Source organism: Cololabis saira, chromosome 3 (assembly GCF_033807715.1).
Source record: "Cololabis saira isolate AMF1-May2022 chromosome 3, fColSai1.1, whole genome shotgun sequence".
Lineage (NCBI taxonomy): Eukaryota > Metazoa > Chordata > Actinopteri > Beloniformes > Belonidae > Cololabis > Cololabis saira.
In genome coordinates, this window is record NC_084589.1 from 24,058,930 (window position 1) to 24,076,653 (window position 17,724).

Sequence of the window (17,724 nt, forward strand, 5' to 3'; positions counted from 1 at the left end):
CTTCAAGTCTCTTCAAAAGCAGTACATATATGAACATACCTTTTTGTCTCCTCTCCACCATGTATTGTTCCCTGGCATTGCCCCAGCTAGGATATTTTTTCTCTTTCTTTCTCTCTTTTTTATTTGCAGTCTTAGATGGGGTGAAAGTAAAATGTCACAAGATGTAGCTGACAAATATATGTCTTGAAAGACATCTTGAAGTCTTGAAGACTGCGTGATTGTATCCAGTGCACATACAACTCAAAATAAAATCTCAGCTCTGAACTTACAGCAGTGTGCTGCGAAATAAAAATGTCATTCCAGACGGCCGTCTTAAGATTACACAGATATCCCAGCCTCAGATCCAAATCAAATACTGCTAACTTAAAATTAACGTGATGACTAGAAGATATACCCAAATGCCCAGTGGCAAAACCGTCCAAATAAAACATCTATTTTGAGCAAGATCATCAAATGAGGATTTTATATAAGGGGAAACTCTTATTCATAGATTCCAAATGAATGTGAGAAAAAACATTCGTGTACAATTAGTTTAGTGAGCTGCATGGGAACTATGCTCTTAAACCTAATTTATTATTGAGGGGTGAGTGCTATGTAACTCTCTTTAAGTCAAAATAAATTTGTGTCTTGAAGCTTTTGGCACATAATTACATCCAACTAAATCCCTGGCTGAGACTCTTGTACTTCAACTGAGATATCATTAACCTTTCAGAGAGGAATAATGAAGGTCTTTGTTGTGGTGTTTAAAATGTTGTCACGCTCCCTCTTCACAAGTTAAGTCTTTGAGAAGTTCAGAGATAAAAGATGGTGATGAAAGACTGAATTAGTTGGTCAATATTTGGCCTTTCGAGCAGGTCTGCATGCAGCTTCACAATAAGGTACAGCGGTTGTTTGTGTGAGGATGAAAACTGCTGCTTCCAGAGGTGAAACACAATGAACCTTCACAGAACTCCTTCCCTAATAAGTAGTAATTTCATATATTCATTAACTAAAGAGTGAGAAGGGAGATTTTTTTTTTCTTTCAATACCATAGTCTGTCACTTTGATCTCACCTTTAACGCTTTGACATTGCATCTTGTGTTTGAGCAGGTTAAACACATCTTGAACAGCTGCAAAGAAGTTGAATATGTCCAGGCTGGGCAAGGACATCAAGCTGAATCATGCTTTCTTTGTCTCTGAATACCACACTAAGGACACTGTAGGATTACTCCAGAGTGAGGGCAACCTTCCAGCTGCAGCACTGAATCATATTTTGCAGTAATATTAATATTTAAACTTTTTTTTTGTAAGCCTTTGATCTTTAGTTATTTCTTGCTACAACAGAGCAAAGCAGTCACGATTTGGTGGATAAAATCAACAGCTTTTTACAGGATTTTCAGAAAGTGCTTGGCATTTGCATGTTATTGGGGTTTTGTTTTTCCCTCTGGTGGCAAAGTATCCCTCACCCCATCCCCCAGGACAGGGCAAGGGGATAGAAAAGTGAGGAGTGAGGGTTCGGCGCCTCCACTGTTATCAGAGCCCTTTTATAACTCCCAGTTCTTCGCTTTGAAGTCATGGCCAGACAACTCAGGAATCCTACTCCCCCATTATACAGTGAGGAGGGGGGATGGTCCGAGCTAAACCATGTGTTTGGCCAATATTCTCCCATATGAAAATCATAAGTAATTTCAACTGTCTCTGCAGCTCATCAACTAGGGACTAGAGACGAAACTACAATTTGGTAAGAGTTACGTGCTAAAAGACTCATGAGGAGGGTCAAAAACCAGGCTGAAATTCATTTGAAAAAACTTCAATTTTCCTGAAGCATCAATGCTGTTTTCTCTTTGACCTGACCCTGTTTTATCATAGTTGATCATCCAAGAGTCCATAATTCTATAATTACATCTGGAAATGTGACAAAGTAATTCAATCCTAGTGAAGAATAAATTAAGAGAGGCTGGGATGAGATGAAAAAATTGTGTTAAATCATTAAATTCTTTCTGTGAATTAGGTCTCTTGGTTTGAAGGGAAAGGAAATGGCATGAAAAAGATCTCTAGAGATGGCGTTTACCTTTGAGTGGCTACAGTTCCCTTTAAAACAGAGCTTTCACTACATAAAAGTAGGAAGTTGTGGTTGCCTCAATCATAAAATAGTGGACAGATATGTGATTAATTCCCCATCTTGGATTGTTAAGCACCAATTTTAGTAATGTATAGGTTTAGGCTCACTTGTGTTGCAAAACCAAGATGAATATATACAATAACAGATGTGTCTGCACTCTGTCCACAAAGAGAGCATGAAAGGCTGGCCCTGCTGGTAAAACGCTGGTATCCAGCCAGCTCTGTGAGCAAGCTTCTAATGAAACTGATTAATGACACAAAATAAATCAGGTATATGACTTTGATTGAAGCGAGGGTGGGATCCACGGACTAATAGGTGCCAAGCTTATGTCTTTGGTGGTTTTCTTTCAGGGGAGTGTGAGCTTTGAGCCCTCTGAAGCAGAGTAAAGTTCTCTTTTAATATGCCATGAGTGGGCGGTTTACAGCCCTGATATAATCCATAACTCTTCCACTGTTACCACCACCCACCTCACATATTGTCTGTCCCTCTCTGTGAACTTGTAGCAGTTTCTGTCGGAGAGCTGGAGTCTCCAGCACCCCTCAAAACAACATGCTAATTGAAGTGATGTAATGTTATGCCACAGAGGGCTGCCCGCTGGGAGCTGCACTAGAATGGGAGCCATTGAGGAAAAAGACACTGCCCTGAGTCATGATGCCAGCAGCCACAAGAGCAAACTTTATATCCCTCAGTCTCCGAAATGACTACCTTTCCATCCACCCTGCGTCTTTGTGTGCGTGCTGCTTTGCCAAACCGCTTCACACACACATTCACGCACATGGGCTCATAGCTGTCACAATCCATCCAAGGATGCTGGCAGGGGCATAACCGCTGCAGCGCCATGCCAGAGCCACAGATGACAGAAAGAACAACAAGCGACAATTTTGCAAAGACATCACCAAGTCTCATGCATGCCTGGGAATGCAGTTCAACTTCCACTTGGGTCAAGAGTTCTCAGATCAGCTTTCAGGAAAAGAAAATGCTTCATCTAAACAATTTTAGGTGCTTGACAGACCAGTTCCATCAGCATATTCAAACACACACACATGTCTGGCACACCCTTCCTCCACATATTTTGTTTAAGCAAAATTGCCAAACATTGCATTACATATGGAGTATTAAAATCGATCAGAATAAAATAAAAGCATACATAGACAAAATACTTGTATACTACTTTTAAAAATACTTTGTTATAAGTATTAAATCTCATCAAATGAGACTTTTAATGACTTTCTTTCAAAAGAAAGAAAGAACAAACATAAAAAGCATAAATATGAGTATACCTGCATGTTCTTCATCTTGTGGTCCGCAGAGTAGCGCTCACATTCCTCCATCCCTCTCCGGAGGAAGGCGTTCACGACAAAACTGTCTCCTGAGACAGTAAGAAAATACATCAATCAGCTGCTACAAACCTCCAACCTGAAAGTAGTTCAACAGATTAACATCATCCATCAGCTTTAAGCACAAAAACTGATATAAATTGGTCCTCACCTTCGGGGTTTTCTCTGCGCTTGCACGCTTCGGGTCGTCAGACAGACGGATGTAAAACAGGCAGATGTTAGTTTTTCTGAGAATGCAAGTTTATCATTTCATTTCTTACCACACTTTTTTTTTCTTACCATGTTTTGACTGAAGTTTCCCCATGCTTAAGTCCCTCTTCTTTGGACCAGTAACGGTGCTCCGAAATCCAAGGAGGAAAGAAACGACCACTTACTTCTACATGGTCACATTGTTTTTGGTTAGAAAGAAGAAAACTCCAACTTCATCCAAAGGCGGGTCATTAAATCGAGCGTTCATTGAAACATCGGTTATAACTAAAATGACCAAAGGAAAGGGAAGTAAAAAGATGTAGGAGTGAGGCGGGCAGCTTTCAGTGCGTCTGCAGACTTTACTCCGCTGTTACTGATGTGACACTGACTCAACGCCGCAGAGCGGAGAACAAGTGTCAGCTGCCCAGGAGACGCTGCTGCTTCCGGTTAAGAATCACTTTCAAAATAAAACAGAAAATAATCGCCTGCTGCATGAAGGCAGGGGCGTCAATTGGGTATGGCAAGGTATGGCAGCCGCCACACCTTGGCATCAAGGGAAAATGTAAATGTTTGTTTTTTTAATACATTTATGGAATTACTCTGTGTCTATTTGTATTGATTATTCTATTACTTAATAAATATAGAATAACTACAAATGCAAATCAGAACAACATGATTGATTTCACTAGTTATTATACACTGCAAAAACTGAAAATCTTAACAAGAATATTTGTCTTATTTCTAGTTAAAATGTCAAATTTTTAGTCAAAAAAGAAATCTCATTACATTTAAGACAAGACTCAAAAACAACCATTTTCACTTACAATAAGTGGAAAAATCTGCCAGTGGAACAATATTTTTTTGCTTGTAATGAGGAGATAAATCTTGTCCAGCTGGCAGATTTTTCTACTTATTTCAAGTGAAAATCTACTTGAAACAGGTGAAAATGGTCAAATAACAAGTTATTTTTCTGTTGATGACTCTTGTTTTAAGTGTAATGAGATTTTATGACTAAAAATTAGACATTTTAACTAGAAATACGTTTTTGCAGTGAGCGAGACTGCATTTGAAAAAGTTCCAATTTTCTTGACCACACAGATAAACTACATAGCAGACTTCTGTTATGAGCATTTGCTGGACCTGTTGATTGATACTCTAGTTAAGTTCTGTGACTCGTAACCTTGCCATACCTTAGCTTCCACTGAATTGACGCCACTGCATGAAGGGACGCAATTAAACGTTTAACAAAATTGTTGACTTAAAGGAGCATGAGGCAAGAATAAGAAATGAGACTCATTAGCACCACGACGACCGTCGGAGTTCCTGCAGCCAACAGTGAAGTCGGCACGGGAGCGCGTGTGTAATCTCATGTGATTTTCAAATCAATCTCTAAATATGACTTACAATGTTATCTTACCTGGTCAGTAGGAAATGAGCCATGTCAGCATCTGTTTTCAGTCCCAATTCAAGTTGAAGCTGCCTCCATGACTCAAACGCGTATCCAATGTTTACTCGTGCGCCGCCGAGAATGCGCATGCAGCGTCAATTCTGGTCCAGAATTGCAGCACATTTTGCAGCACACAGCCTGTTCAAGGCAACGGAGAGATACGCTAGAGGGCTCATTCTTTTTGGTTTGGAACGCTTCATCTGACATTATTACTAGAAAATTTAAAACATATACAAATTTTTTTCATAAATCCTGCCTCAAGCTCCTTTAAGGGAGAAAAAAATGTTAAATAAGATACAAACTGTACAGGGTAAAAGACGCAAAGTCAGACTCTAGCTTTGTAAATGGTCACTGCCCATGTTTGAAATGACATTGCATCTTGCTATAATCTGGATGGATGGATGGATGGATGGATGATGGATGATGGATGGATGGATGGATGGATGGATGGATGGATGGATGGATGGATGGATGGATGGATGGATGGATGGATGGTAGATGGATGGATTCTTATTAGATCCTATCAAAATCCCTTTAACCTAATCACTCTATACTAACCAGTGGGGTTTTCACCACCTTCACTTTTAAGACAATGTATAAAACAGTGACAGATAATAATCACAATTTTGCAGATTAAGCAAATGATAGCCCATTCAATGTGGCTCTGCAGCTTCAATCCACATTAAATCCATGGGAATCAAACCCCAAGCACTATCATACATCAACTTTTTTTTAAATGTTTTTAATTCCAATAGACAATCTTTATTTTAGTTTGAGTCAATGTAGCGATGAAGAAATTGTTTGTCTCTCTACTGTTTTATGGCTTATTCTTACCGCCGTACCAAATTTAATTTACTTTGATAGGTCAAACCAACTGTTTCCGGTGGCGTTGTTTCGCTTGACGCAGTAATCGGTCGTTTGGTCTTTTGGCAGCTCTTCTGTAGCTGAGAGCCAAACCGCGTACTCACTTGGTGTCATTTTCTGCTCAGCTCCATTCATGATTTTGGAACTTTATCTTTCTCACAATAATTGTTTATTAATTATATTATTTTATCTCAGATTTGACCATAAGCGTTTATTTTATTAGTAATCTTTCTGTTACACTAACATGTAGGGAATAGGCCAATTAAAGACCTGCTAAAAAGCAAATTATAGAAAGCAAAATTCAGTAACATTATCAGTGTAAAACTTGTTCAGCTCAGAGACTCTGGCAAGATACATTTAATGATAGCATTATTCAATAAAGTAAAATGATACCAGTGGTCTGTGTGAGCACACAGATCATTTACATTTCCCATTTACATTTCCAGTATTTGTATTTGGTAAATGCACAGCAGATGCCAAAGATATTATGTTGTTTATTGATGAGAAACACAAAGCACATGTTGGACTTCAAGCCATCCAACATCAAAAGCATTTCTGCATTTTTATAGTTTGTTTTGTTTGGCGGAGCATTAAGACAGGACCCAGTCTCACATAAAATATGCCAAGTGTTTTGAATAAGAATTTATAATGCCAACCTTTTTGCTCATAAAGAATGAACGTGTTGTTAGTTCTTTTGTTTGTTTGTTTTAATCTTCATTCTAAATCCGGCAGAGATGTTACTTTGATCTCTCTGTGTTATCAAAATAGAACCCCCTACCTAATGGCTTCACTCACTTCACCACTTGTTGGTGTTGTATAAGAAACACTTGATATTTATTACCTTTTATTAACATTTTTCTGTGTTTTTATAAATATGGTATTGACTTTTAATGCACGAAAGGACATAAAGTCATGTGATACAGCAAATTCACTCTTTTCATTCCAAGAGTTTACATATAAGGGAATAATGAGAAGGATTTTGAACAACCCATCACACATGACACTTCATTACATATGGCCTAAAAGTGTGCTATTTGGGGGTAAGTAACCAGGTGCTACCAAGTAAATCCACATAATTAATTGGTGATCAGCTGGTGTGAGGACATTTTACAGTTTGCTAGTCTGGGGCATTTGGTGTTTTAATACATCCAAAAGTGCCACTTTGCTGGCCATCAGTCTGGTAAGGGTTTTGAGCCCATTTCCAAACTATTTCCATCATTTAACAGCAATCATTTTTCTCAAGTAGAAACCATCAAAGAAAAGTGCAAATGTATAAACCTATCAAGTTTACTCTGAGATCAGTCCTGGCAAAGTTCAAAAGGCAGGGAAAAAATAGCTACATCTCAGACACGACAGGCCTTAGTTAACATGTTAGTTGTTCAAGTACACAACAGTGGAAAAAACAAGAGACTTCATGTAGACGGCTTGTTTGCGGGTGCCTAATAAGGGCTTCCTCTATTAACTCGCCAGTATGGATTAGGCTTGAGAAGTTGCATCCAAACAAACCACACATCCTGAGGAAAAATGTCTTTACTCCAAACAAGATCAAGGAGGAGATATTTGGCTTTATTGTACAGTGCTATGTTTGTTTAGGGAGAACCAAACACCAAACCCGCACAAAGCTGTCATACAAACTGCAAAGCAAGGTGGCAGGGTGTTAATGATTTGGAGCTGCTTTACAGACACAAAGCCTGAGCACTTTGCAGTCATTGAGGTCACTATGAAGCCATCTGTATCCCAAAATGTTCTAAAGTTAAATATGAAGCCTTTGTCTAACAGCTCAAGCTTGGATGAATTCGGGTCATGTAATAAGACATTGATCCCAAACAACAGCAGAATGGCTGAAAAAGTACAAATGGCGAGGCACTTTGGCTTCATTTTTTTATCAAATAATGACACAGATATACACATAAATTTAACAATTCACTGTTCCTTTGAGGATGCATTTTCCTCATTTTAGGATATGAAAAGAAACGGATAATTTTCTTTAAATGATGGCCTTATACCGGAATGTGTAGATCTGAAAAAGAGCATGCATTTAGTTTTCACAACTTCATTCTTTGAAAACCTAATCTTATTTCTTTTATGAAGGTGTTATGGTACAACAGTGTCCCAGTTCCACTACAATACCTTGATGAATGTGAAGTGCTGTTATGGAGCTCTTCCTGTCAATTTGTCTTGTGAATGACGCCTCACAAGCGTGGGACTCTCAGATCATTGTCTGTGGTTGACAGGATGAGCAGACATTTGCATCGCTCATTCACAGCGGTTGTCTTTGATCCTACTTGCTGTGCCTCATTATCACGATTTCTTTATGCACCCCGACTCCCAGGATTCTGCTTCTTTACAAGGTACCTTTTCCTCATCTTCTTTTTCTCCTGAACCTTGTAAAATATCGCTTAAATGACTGACAAACATATGGGGCATAGAAACGTCAATAGACTGAGGAACAATAGTCTCCCAAGACAGCTTTGACTGGAAACGGAGAGAAAGCTGTGGTTGTCTTCGAGGGGCAATGTTCATTTGGATTCAAATGATCAAAGAGTGTTGTGTAGATGAAGAATTGGGAAAAACCCAGACAGCTTAAGTTTTATGAGTGCTTATTATGTTTTGTGTTAGTCTTTTCCCCCCTTTTGTAGAGCACATGGGTCATTATACCAGTACGTTTGAGGGGTATTTGTAATTTACTTTAATCAATGCCATTTCAGTCTTTGAAGCTGGCAATGTATATCATACAGTCAGAGATATGAGTGATAGTTCCCATAGTTTGAGTGCAGTTGTGTTCACCTATAAGTATTTGTGTAAGTTAATCTTCTCCTTATTTGATCCCAATTTGGCACATACTCGTATATTCCATTGCTTTCAGCAATGTACCTGAACAAGAGTTGAAAGGATAAACACCAGACTGTTTTCTTTGGAGTTTTCTGACATTTTAGAGCTGCATGAAACAGTGATAAAATCCTGTAACAATAAGGCTTTTGACTTTTCTTCCTTTTCTGGCTTGATTGCCTTTTAACAGCTGCCTGTTTTTTGGACAGACTACAGTCAAAAGAAAAAGGCCTCCAGACAGAGCAATTATGGTTTTATTTACCATACGCGTTCCTACAACGATCCTTTTCTGCATCTACCCACTTTCATCTCCACTTTGTGATCATTGATTGGATTAAAGTCGGGCTTCCTTAAGCGATTCATCCCACATAAAAACATCTTTTACAAATAGAGTTAGTTGGCACCAAACACTTAGGTGTAAAGTGATTGCTTTTATCAAAAGGGATCACTCATACAACGGCAGATACATGTCCTGTATGAAAGGAAATCTTTTTGCAATTTGAGAAGTAATCCAATTGAGATGGTTTTTAAGAGAGTGAAAAAAACTTATCTTAACAATACTTTTAGGCATTAAAATCTACTGCACCAATAAAACATGTGATAATCTTAATAAGTCAACCAAGGAACACCATTCAAAAGGTGACAGTGATGTGAGTGGGTATGTGTGAAGCGTGTGAATAATGATGAAATCAATGTTTGCTTTTCCTTAACATTCAGGAACAGCCCGCAGGATCCACCTTTGAAGTGGAATGAAAAAGCATTGCCAACAACAAACAAAGAGCACATTGTCTGAACCCAGCAGCTGACATGCAAAGCAGCGGAGCATTCACAGAATGCAAAACATGTTCATATGAACAATAGGGCCACTGATCTGTTCGTGTAAACTGTGCACAAGAGCAAGATATTTCCAAACAGAGTGATCTTTCAACTACTTTGTCTTGAGGTCACGTTGGTACAGTATCATCTACTTGAACACGATCACCATCGGACTTTTGAGCCATGTATCACTTGGAATCCTGATGTGGGGGACAAAAATAATAAGGATAGCACTGGACCATTCATAACAACACATTAATTTAAACTTTGGGATGCGCGCATATATATATATATATATATATATATATATATATATATATATATATATATATCCAAGTGATGAACAGTAACATTTGCGGGGCTTTTTGGTAAACAACCCCCATTGTTTTTATAAATTAGTGTTGTGAAGTACCCTAGTTCAAGTACAATGTGTTTTTATTGCTGTTGCCATTTTGACTTATTGCCTTTACTGTGATTATCATGTAACTCATAAAATACACTGTAATAAAAACCAGTCTTTCCATGAGTGAAACTGTATGGAAGCAACTGTGCACCACCAAGTGGTGGTTTCAAGGAGCAGCAGATACAACGTAGTGTACACACTTTAGTTTATTTCTGCGCCATATAGAAACATGTAACGAACATATGAGTCCTGAGTTTAAAAATATGTTTTTTGGCATATATACAGCGCTGGTGAAAAAAAATCCCTTTAAAAAAGAAACAAAAAAAGCACATATACACAGAGCACAAGAAAATAACGTTTTGGGTTAAAAAAGTTAATATTTCATAACAAACCGAATGAATTTTGCTGGATTCCTCTACCTCCATTTTTAATAAACTGGAAACTATGACGTCAGAATCACAAAAGCTGACAGCTACACATTGGTGGGGCAAATTTCTCTGCACTTAACTAACTGCACAAAAATGAACTAGCAACATTAATGTTCACAAAAAAAAGTATTATGTTTACTTCCTTTATATATAATGTATATGTCAAACGCTGAGAGTGGAGAAACCGTAAACACTTGAATTACATCTTAAACCACAAGTAGGCACATTGGTGACGTTCACATTGCCCCCATCTTCAGTTGCCAGCACCAACAAAATTACCTGAATAAAGACTTTTGTTGTCAATAGCTATTAGTAAAACAATGTTTGTGACAAAACATTCAAGATAGTGCTGCCAAATTAAAATATTAACATTAAAAAAAAACACAAAAAAAAAACAAGGGTTGTAAAATTGACAGCTCTCGAACAATCACAAGTCAGCCTTTGGGCACTTCAGAAAAGTTCAGACACCGTTGAACAGATTAGACTTTTCCTCCCTCTGCTTGTCCACTGCTTCGCTCATAGCCTCCAGAAACCGCTCAAGAGTTACCGTTGGTGTCTGCATACAAATTTTGTTTTAAAATACAATATGTCTCCTATGTCCCCAGGAAACTAAAATCAAATACGGCTTACCTTTACAAAGAGTGCGTGGGCTAGAAATGGTAACTTCCTGAGTGCTCTTCCACTTAAACCTTTGCTTTTTCTGGAAAAGAAAAGAAAAACAATACAGTCGCCTGGAGCAGCTGTTTCAGCTCCCGCTGTGAGTTTGATGTTCTCGCATCATCGAATTGTCTACTTACAGCGCAATGTTCCTCAGGATCAGACTGTGTTCAGAAACGTCACTCTTTGCAAAGCCCATTGTTTCAAGCTCATAAATGGTAAAAAGCTGCTGCCGAGGATAGACGATCTGGCACTGTGTATATCAAAAATCATAAAACATGGACATATTCATAATTCAGATTTTAAAATGCTGCTTATTAAGTGTAAATGTTGCTTCTGAAACATTGCAAGATATTACTTTGCATTTGTTTAAAGCAGTGGTTCCCAAAGTGGGGGGCAGGGGGTGTGCAGTATGAATGAATGAAAAAAGGAATGCTTGGACATGGCTAGCATAATGAACACGTTTTGGACAGGGCTCCCACGTAAGCAAAAAGCAGAGGATGAAGCTTCGCCAAAAAAGCTTCCAAGCCAACTTCCTTTCAAGCCAAAGTCTATAAAAATATGATGAAGTATATCTTGCCTTTGGCTTCACCTGCTCAACAAGTGATGTGAGTGGGTATGTATTGCGCCACAACTTTTGTGGTTTAAGACTAATTTTTTTTTTTTTTTTTAAAGGCGCAAAACTGTCTCATAAACCGAAGGCGGGCCTACCAGAAAATGTTTGGAAACCACTGGTTTAAAATTTCATACCCTGGTGTGTTTCAAAACTGCTCCAGGACTCCAATACTGTCCTTTTGATACTAACACACAACACTTTCTAGGACTTCTCCCAACTTGTCACTATAAAAGAGGTTGTGCATTTGGTCTGTTTTCTGTTCATTTCACATTTAATTTAATACAGCATGATGTATTTTAACAAACTTTACTCCTAAAGAAGGGTTTGCAATTAGGACTGAGCTATGCTGAGATTAACAAGTCACTTCTATATAGTTCCTGCAGTTCATAAGACCAAGGTGGTGACAAAGCACAGAAGTCTAGGCTTCAAATATAAGTACACACACCAATAAATCATGTTAGCTGAGCAATGTCCACCCATTATACACATTCTTTGCACCAAATGGCATTTATGATTCTCTTCTGACTCAAAATAATGATGCTCATTTCCCAGTTTGGCTGTCTTTTTTATTTCTAAGTAAAATATATCCTAAGGTGGGGAAATGCATGTAGGTACCAGCGTGCTTTGTGTAACAAATTAATGATTAAAGATTACTGGCTAAAGTCGGTCACCTTCATCAGTTCCTCAAGGCAGGAGAGGTAGATGTTATAGATGCCTTTTTCCGAAGGTGGGCCGATGTACTGCTTGATGTCGGCTCTGTCCACAAAGGCCAAGTCAATTTTTTCTGTCACATTGGATGTTGTCAGGATCACCACATTGGAATGTCTGAAATAAAATTAAATAAAAATCAGGCCAAAAGACAACCTGAAGCATTCAAAACTACTTTTATGGACCATGTTTCATGTGACTTCAGAAAGCGCTTTGAAAATTGCTGGTTTCTTACCGTTTGATCTGATCCAGCTGAGTAAGGACAGAATTGACCACGCGAATGGCATCAGAAGGCTCCGTTCCAGCCTGGCTGGCACTCCTTGCTGCTGTCAGGCTCTCCACCTATTCATAAGTCAAACAGATTATCACCGGCAGCCGTTTCAAATACATAAGAAAACAATGAGTGGAAAAGAAGTCTGTGTAATTTCAGATATGAAAGCCGACAAAGTTATTTTACAGGAACCAGATTTTACCTCATCAATCAGAACAAACACAAGAGCATCTTTGTCATCAATGAGTTGTTGGATCTTTTGAAACATCTTCGTGACAAGCTTACCACTCTGTACAAAGAAGCATAATTAGCTTAAAAAAACAATAACATTCCCATCTAAACCTTACTCCAGTCAAAGAGTTTCTTATAAAATAAGCCAGGTGTACCTCTGAGAACCACTTTGAAAACAGACTGTGGCTGTTTATCTCCACAAATTGGCCGTAAGAATACCTTTGGGGTGAAGAAAGTGTTTCAAAATGAAAAGAGGCATTCTCGTTACAGTTGAAGCCATTTCACTGAGATAACAATTGTCTTACCGACTTGACAGTCTAATTGACAGTTTCTGGGCAAGAGCTTTGCATAGCGATGTTTTCCCTGTGCCTGGAGGTCCTTAATGTGCACAAACACAAAAAGATATATTGGTGGGGGGGGTTCCCCTCACTTAAAATCCAACACAAACAAAAGATAAAGAAAACATGTATTTACCATGAAGAAGCACAACACGATTCCAAGAAATTAGGTTGCTGTCGACATTTTTGTCTGAGAAGTAAATTGTTGTTGTCACATAATCCAAGAGCTGAAGGAAAATGCCAACAAAGCAAAGTTAACAAATATTGTTACAGTTACACTTTCTCTCATGTTTCAGTTGCTGTTAATCATTTTACCTTGGTTTTGACTCCATCTTCATAGACAAGACTTTCCCAGATCCCGTGGAATTCAGCTGTTAAAACAGGTCATGGCATGTAAGTTGAACATTCAAATCTAAATGACATAAAATGTGGCATGTGGAACATCGATCAGAGCTCTGATAGGCAGATAGAGTTCTTAGTATCTAAGAAAAACAACCATAAAAGGAGTTTCATGGTCATAATGATTGAAAAGTTTCTTTTAATCATAGTAAACGTTTGTCGCTTAAAGGAGCCGTCTGTAAGAAATGTCCAAAACTGGTACTGCAGTCACTTTCAAAATATTGTTGAGCGGCGTGTACCCTCCCCCTCCTCCCCCCGACCAGAGGTTGCCAGGTAGGCTGCAGAATGCAGCAGGAACGTAGGCTGCCATGGCTGCGATAATTAGAGCCGAGCTGGCAACCCGGATGCCGAAACAATACTGACTTGGTGATTGGGAGATAGGTGGAGGGTGGAGCTTCAGAAACAATACTGACTTGGTGATTGGGAGATAGGTGGAGGGTGGAGCTTCAGGCCAAAACAAAAAATGACATAAACATCAGTTGAGGGCTGCAACTCCTCTTTTTAAACTGGAATATCCTGGCTCGAGTGCTGTTGTCAGTGACATAAGTATTTGAAATGAACATGATTTTTAAATGTCTGTTGACATATCGGGGTCATTTTATGATTCGTTTTATTATTGCTCTTACATACAGCTCCTTTAAGATATGTTTCACGATGCAGCACCGGCTCATGTGCCGAGGCTCAGCCCGATGGCCCAATTAACCCCTCTACCTAATGTTAGTTTGTGGTGCATTTTTAGCAAATAACCCGACGAACACAACTTTACAATACTGCTGAAATCAATCTCAGCGTTTGATGATCCAACATTCCTTTGCGGGAAAGGGACAAATGAGTTACCAACTTTTAGTGTGTTGTTGCCAGCTTGACACAATTCCAGCCTGTTTTCTCTTCAAATGTTAGTGCATCCCTAATATTCTAGCGTTATATGCTAATTGCATCTTTCATTATCTGCAAAGCACAATGTCATGAATAAAATATTTCCACTTTAATAGACTGTGTGCAAGCTTTTTTTTTGCAGTGCCTGAGAAGCCATGCTTGCTCTGTTACCATGACCAGATGCAGCAATGTTCTTATCATACACTGTAGAACAGTTTGTCGTTATTTGAATCAGACACGTCAATGCACATCATTCATGTTGACGAATTTATGTTGTCAATTACATTGAAGCATTGTTCCAGCCATTCTTTTGTTTAACTATAGAATATATCAATATTCATTGTCACCTGCTGGCAGCAACCAATGATTAGCTGCTGAAAGCTCCTCATCCTCCTCCAAACTGAGCATACTGGGTCCATCCTCATTCAGAGTGAAGATGTGTATGGAGACAGAGCAACTCCTTAAATCAATGGGCTGAGAGGGGAAGAAAAACAAAAACAAATATAATTATACTGTATATGGGGTAAATAAATATACTCAACACCTATTTAGACTCTCAAGAAAAATGCATTATTTGTACCAGATTTTGCTACAAAAAAACAAAACAAAACAAAAAAGAACAGATGAATGCTACATTGCCAATGAACATTGCTTCCAAACGGGAGGAAATTGAATAAAGATCCCCAAGATAGGGAGAGAGAAGATTTTAGTGAGAGAATAAACAAATAAATAGCAGCGAATATCCATCTAACTAGCAACATGTTGACATTCTTAAAAATATCATGTTTATTTTGTTTTTGCAATGTTGATATTGTTGTGACAATAAATGCAATAAAACAGACCTGTGTTATCATTTCCTCAAGGTCAACTATAGAGACAGATTCCACATGCTTATCCAGGAATGATTCATCAAACTCTGTCCATCTGTAGTTTCCAAATAACATGCTGTGGCGATTCAGCAGCGCCTGAACATGCTTCTTCACCTCAGTATGTGGAGCTGTGCTAGATATCAACAGATAGATAGACAGGTCAAGGATGAGACAATATACAGGACAGCATGAAAGGACAATCATCTACAACTTAACTGGCAACACCCGTCAAAAAAATGTTTGGACCTGATTTGGCCACAGAACTGCTTCAATTTGCAGCATAGAACCAATAAGATGTTGGAAATGATTCTCAGAGATACTGGCATATTAGTGTGAAAGAACTGATGTAGGTTTATGGGTGACTCCTTAAAAACATTTCTGTTCCATCACAATAATGTGCTGAAAAAAATATCAGCATGAGATAGAAAATCTGGCACATGATGTATCATTGGTCAGAAAGTTCTCAACATATTGTTATATTGCAAGATGGCTTCATCCATATTTTTAAAATGGTAAATTCATTTCCTTAAATTCCATGTCACAAGAGAAATTAAAAGCGTTCATACCAGGAAGCGTGTCCTAAATTTTCTACCAACTATCGTTGAACTCCTGTCCGCTGTGGTCACATTTTTTTCTTAAAGGGACAGATGTGGCATTCGAGTAGATATTCTGTTGTTTTTGATCCATCAGCTTCAAGAATGTTTGTCTTGTGTGCTCACTGTTTCTCTTTTGTTGTCATCGAGGGTCAGGCAGGTCATTAAGAAGGCTATTTTCATCCAGAAGCAATGCTCCACTGGATGTTTCCTCTTTACAAACCATTCTTTGCAAACATTTGAGTGTTGAGGAACGCAAATACCAGCACATCAGCAGTTTGTAAAAGGCTCACACCACACGATTGGCTCAAAACTGCGTTCAAAATCAGTTCAACTGTAGTTTACATTTAGATGTTATAAACTTCAGCAGAACCTTTACACTACTGTATATCCGACATCTACTGTATATCCGACATCTACTGTATATCTGACATCTACAGCTCCCGCTGCCTCAACAGGGCAAGGAACATTTAAAGGACAACACCCACCCCGGTTTCCACTTTTTCGACCTGTTGCCCTCTCGGAGGAGCTTCAGGTCCTTACGAACCCGTACAAAAAGATTCAGGGACAGCTTCTTCCCCAAAGCTGTGAACTTTCTCAACCTATAAGCTACCTCATATTTTCTGTGCAATATTTTCTACCTTCTATCCACAATGTCCCAATATTCTACTATCTATGTGCAATACTCCCATCTTTTCAAGGGCAATATTATTCTTCCATCCATTTAAGTGCAATATCCCCCCACCCATCCATGTACATTTTTTATCCTCCCATTCACTCTTGTTTATAGTGTGTGTGTGTGTGTGTGTATATATATATATATATATATATACACACACATTTATGTTTCCTTGTTTACATAGTCTTTGCATGTGTGCACTTTGACGGAGCTGCTGCCTAATTTCACTGTACCTGTACAATGATAATAAAGGCTTTCTATTCTATTCTATCCACTTTTCTAGCCAATGTCACTGTAACCTTTTCTTTTCACCTTTCTTGGGTGCCACTGCACTCCCATCCACAAAAAAATAAAGGTAAGGACAAACTTTAGAAGTAGATGTGTTTCTGTTAAAAGGGGTAAACTTGTGGAATAGTCTATGTGATGAGCTAAAAATGTGTAGTTCTATCTGCAAATTCAAAAAAATGTTTAAACTTAGGGCATAAATATAAACTATGACCAAGAGCAGCTTCTCCTGTAAATCCTCTATATCACATGCTTTTGTTGGAATTGATCTCAGTAATACTTTTTATTTTGATTTGTTGTGATGTGATGTATTGTAAAAAAGGGTAGGCATTATATAAGCTACAGCTTCAGTCTACACCTTTTTTGGTTCATTTATTTATATATTGAGCTTTACTGTGGTGCATGTTTTGATTGATTGAAAATAAAACTAACTAACATCAAGAAGAACTTACCTGAGGGATTTAACATGGACCTCCACATGGATGCTTTGCTTGTTAATTATTTCCATTCCGTCACCTTCCAGTCTTTGCCGGGACAACAAATAATAAATAATAAAACAAAGATCGGACAAACAGAACTTTAGCTAACAGGCTAGCCTTCAAACGTTGTCAGAAAAAAGCAGTATCGTGTTGGGGGTTTTTGCACTGAAAGAAAATCAAACACTTATCAAAACATTAACGCTGTCAAACGAATTACTTGCATGAATAAAAACTTCTTAGCGCTCACGAAGGTTGTGCGTGTTTAGCATGGTGTTTAGTTGAGCTTGGCGCTGATTTCAGACCGGAAGC

General features: G+C 38.4%; 2 protein-coding genes across 4 annotated transcripts in view; both read right to left on the minus strand.

Moving 5' to 3' along the window:
• Positions 1–4,000, minus strand: part of nkd2b (NKD inhibitor of WNT signaling pathway 2b) — a 29,355-nt gene extending 25,355 nt beyond the window's left edge. For both annotated transcript variants that reach the window (XM_061716707.1, XM_061716706.1), the window contains exons 1-3: positions 3,718–4,000; positions 3,590–3,616; positions 3,382–3,470 (exon numbers count right to left, since the gene is read on the minus strand). In XM_061716707.1, coding sequence (XP_061572691.1) covers positions 3,382–3,470; positions 3,590–3,616; positions 3,718–3,742 — 141 coding nt within the window. In that variant the 5' untranslated portion in view covers positions 3,743–4,000. The remainder of the gene's footprint in view (positions 1–3,381; positions 3,471–3,589; positions 3,617–3,717) is intronic.
• A 6,188-nt stretch (positions 4,001–10,188) lies between these two features.
• Positions 10,189–17,704, minus strand: trip13 (thyroid hormone receptor interactor 13). 2 transcript variants are annotated; one of them, XM_061718342.1, is made up of 13 exons: positions 17,389–17,704; positions 15,353–15,507; positions 14,858–14,984; positions 13,551–13,606; positions 13,372–13,462; positions 13,203–13,275; positions 13,053–13,116; positions 12,869–12,955; positions 12,631–12,737; positions 12,359–12,512; positions 11,212–11,324; positions 11,045–11,114; positions 10,189–10,970 (listed from the first exon to the last, which is right to left on the minus strand). In XM_061718342.1, the coding sequence occupies exons 1-13, from the start codon at positions 17,414–17,416 to the stop codon at positions 10,875–10,877; spliced, it is 1,221 nt and encodes a 406-aa protein (XP_061574326.1). In that variant the 5' UTR covers positions 17,417–17,704; the 3' UTR covers positions 10,189–10,874. The 2 variants fall into 2 exon arrangements, with proteins under 2 accessions (XP_061574326.1, XP_061574325.1); XM_061718341.1 differs by having other exon boundaries at positions 15,353–15,512.
• Between the last annotated feature and the right edge of the window lie 20 nt (positions 17,705–17,724).

Excerpts from the sequence above, each read along its gene's own strand:
- trip13 (XM_061718341.1), bottom strand. The coding sequence starts at position 17,444 with ATGGAAATAATTAACAAGCAAAGCATCCATGTGGAGGTCCATGTTAAA. Across the intron at positions 13,607-14,857 it reads TCATTGGTTGCTGCCAGCAG|CTGAATTCCACGGGATCTGG; the intron begins GTGACAATGAAT and ends CTGTTTTAACAG. Across the intron at positions 13,276-13,371 it reads TCGTGTTGTGCTTCTTCATG|GACCTCCAGGCACAGGGAAA; the intron begins GTAAATACATGT and ends GTGCACATTAAG.